Raw genomic sequence first — 3,278 nt, 5'->3', positions numbered from 1 at the left:
CATTTCTGCCTCTGTCTCTCTCTTCCTCTCTCCTCCCTCCCCACTTACCTGCGCTCACCGTAATTGCCTCTAAAAACTGCTCCCTCCACGAATGGGTCCCGATCACCAAAGCCAAATTTGTTTTCTTGATGAGTTTGTCCACTGTGTTCTGGGGAGGGAAGAGGGTGGGAAGAGGTCATTGCCCATGATCACCCCAGGGTGCCCCTGAGGCTCCATGAGGGGAACTGGAGTTGGGGACTCACAATCCATGCTCAGGGGTCCCCAAACTTCCATACCCCCGTGCTACCGGCAAAGAGGGAAAAGGTGTGTGCTGTCCATGGTGCTAACGGAGGGCCTCCAAGGATGGCCTCGCGCGCTTGGTCGCCCCTCCCTGTGACTCTCAGAGTTGATTCCCTCCCGGACTCTCCCCAAGGAAATGACTCAGGCAAGACTCTGGGAAGCCGGGGCTCCAGAAAATCACCTTAAAATCATACGACTCCTCGATGATGACCTCCAGCCGGCAGTTTTCCCCAAGAACTGGCTTGCCCATCTCTGCTATCCGTCGAGCCTCCTCCTCCTCAGCCGTCAACTTCCTGTCCCCATCCCCTGCAGCACGAGGGGTGGGAATTAGACTCCAGGGAGGCCTTCTCCATTGGGCCTGCGATGCTTTCACTACCTGTTTGTTGTCTCTGGGATCTTCCTTGGTGACAGCCCCCCAGCCCACCTCGGCCTCCTATATGACCACCATCTTTCCCAGCCTGAGCCCCAGCTCCCATGGGCTGGTCCACGAAGTCCAGTTGGTGGGCTCTACGGTTCGTATGGTAGAGGCTGTGTGACCTTGGGCAAGGCCTTAACCTCTCTGTGCCTCAGTCTTCGTATGTATAAAATGGGCACAATAACTGCCTGCCTCGTGGGGCGGCTGTGAGAATTAAAGGCGTGAATTCATGTGAAGTGCTTGGAACAGTGCCTGGCACACGATAAATAGTCATAAATGTCGTTTTCTTTATTATTATCGCTAACATCATCATCATTATCACCACCACCCTGGAGGGAAGAGGCCTGATCTCTACATCCAATCTCTGAAAACACCGTGTAGTGTGTCTGACGTGGTGAGAACAAAGGAGGAGACCCGACTGAGTACAAACCTTGGACCCAGACCCCCTACGCCTGGCCCTGAGCTCCGTCATCCCCCTAAGTATATTGATCTTTTGCTCTAGGCACAGCGTCAGCTCAACCCTGACCGTCAGAAGCAGGCCCCCCCACCAGCCCGGAAAACTTTCAGAAAACTCTGCCCGAGCAGGAGACGACTTTTATCGTGCTGAGCTACTGGGGTTGGAGATGTATGTGTTACAGTGGCTCGGACCTCTTACCCTGACTGTTAGTCCAGCCCTCACCCTCGCCCCAAACCCCCATTCTACTCTCACCGTCTCCAAGCCACTGACTCTAGCCCCAACTTACCCCAGTCTCTGACCGTGGCCTCAATTCTAATCACAAACCCAGAAATCAACCTCCATCTTAATTCTAACCATGACCCAGTCCTGTCCCTGATCTTGAACCCTAACCCCACCCTGGTCCTAATCAACCACAAACCTCACTCCCTCTGGCTCCGCCACCAATGCTGATCGGATTCTATGACTTACTTCCTCCCGGGACCTTAACTGCAAACGAAACATGATCTTGGTCTCCAAGCCCCTACCTAGCTGTAACCCCACACTCCGCTGGCTCCGCCAACTCTAAGGCCACCTCCAACCCTCGCCCAGCCCTGAATCTACCTTCGTCTTACCTCCAACCTGCCTCACACCTGACCTGGAAGCGTAGCTTGAGTCCATGACCCTCCTTTGACACCTCTCCTCCAGTGTCCCCCTCTCTAGGCAAAGCCAGATAGTGACGCCACTCACCTTGATTAAGCAGCAGAGCTGGGGAGAGACAGACAGACAGAAAGTGAGATCACTTTTCTGAGAAGCTTGGATCCATTACTTTGAAGAAGCGCCCACAGTTGAGCCCCCAAGGATCCCCCTGTCCTGGACCCTGCACCTCTCCCATGGACCCCCTATTCCCCCTCACCTGAAATCCCTCGCTTAAGCCACTGCGGCTGGCCCAGCTCGATGAAGAAATTATCCTTTTTCTCATATTCCTCGTCATCGACTATCTTCACTTGCAGAGTTTTCCTGAGTGGGGGGAGGCGGGACACCCAGTGTAAGGCCCCTCCCCGAATGGCCGGCTAACTCGCCCCTCAGCCACCCAGGCTCTGTAATCTCGTTTAATCCTCGCAACCACCCTTGGAGGAAGGCTCACTCATCACCCCTATTTGACAGAAACAAACCCAGAAACAGCTGAAGAAGCTGAGGCTTGTTAAATCGCAACCTGAAGGATTCTGATAAAACCTAAGTTACACTGAGTCTTTCCTCTGCTCGAAACATTCCCCGGGATAAAAGCTGAAACCCTTCGAGCGGCCCACAAGGCCCTCTGCGATCTGGCCCTTGCTTCCTTTCCAGCCTCCGGCCCTTCTCCGATTGGCTCACTTGGTCCAGCTGCACTGGCCACATCCTTGTTCCCTGGTGTGCTTTGCACGGGCTGCTCCTGCCCCCCTAGAATACTTCTCTCAGGCTCGCTCCCTTACTTCCTCTAGTTTCCATCCAAAGTTCACCTTCTTCTCAAAGAGGCCGCTCCCACCACCTTCTTCGTATTGAAATCCATCCCTGGCTCCACTACCACCACCTGGCTCCCTTCCCTGCTCCGTGTCTTTGTTCTAAGACACCGCCCGATGCGTGTATTTAGTTTATTCTTTGCCCTTCGCCTCCTTGCATCACAATGTAAGTTCCACCGAGATAGTGATCTTTGTTCATTTATACTCTCTGCCGTATCCCCAATCCCTAGAACAGTGCCCGACACACAGGGCGCCCTCCATAAACATTTGCTAATTCAGATCCTTCAGCCCAAGAGACCATCGTCTTCCCGTCCCCTGTCCCAGCCACATGAGAGAGTTAACTAGGTGCTAACTGATTTTCTCAGCATCCCCGCTGCTATGGTAACCAGGAGGTGGCAGGGGAGGAACAGCCAGGAGTGATCCCTTCCCTTCAGGCACGCAACCCACCCCAGACCCCTCAATCGCAAAGAACCACAACCCCGGAAAGCCCACAGCTCTGCCACTAGCAGCTCTAAAAGCTGCAGGAACCACAAGGCCCAGCCCCAGAACCCAGAAACACAAACACCCAGCCCACGCACTCACCCAGCAGAGGAAGCACAGCCAATCACACCGCCCACGTCCGCACACCATCGCAACCCCCAGTCATTCCCTA

General features: G+C 54.4%; 1 protein-coding gene across 1 annotated transcript in view; it reads right to left on the bottom strand.

Moving 5' to 3' along the window:
• Positions 1-3,278, bottom strand: part of SLC8A2 (solute carrier family 8 member A2) — a 26,655-nt gene that overhangs the window by 7,561 nt on the left and 15,816 nt on the right. Inside the window, exons 6-9 of the mRNA XM_006905143.2 lie at positions 2,044-2,147; positions 1,878-1,895; positions 461-585; positions 49-148 (exon numbers count right to left, since the gene is read on the bottom strand). Of these exons, the coding sequence (XP_006905205.1) occupies positions 49-148; positions 461-585; positions 1,878-1,895; positions 2,044-2,147 (347 nt within the window). The remainder of the gene's footprint in view (positions 1-48; positions 149-460; positions 586-1,877; positions 1,896-2,043; positions 2,148-3,278) is intronic.

The sequence above is a fragment of the Pteropus alecto genome, unplaced genomic scaffold, assembly GCF_000325575.1.
Source record: "Pteropus alecto unplaced genomic scaffold, ASM32557v1 scaffold41, whole genome shotgun sequence".
NCBI lineage: Eukaryota > Metazoa > Chordata > Mammalia > Chiroptera > Pteropodidae > Pteropus > Pteropus alecto.
The sequence above is the reverse complement of the archived record's forward strand: the minus strand, read 5'-3'. Positions and strand labels throughout refer to the sequence as shown.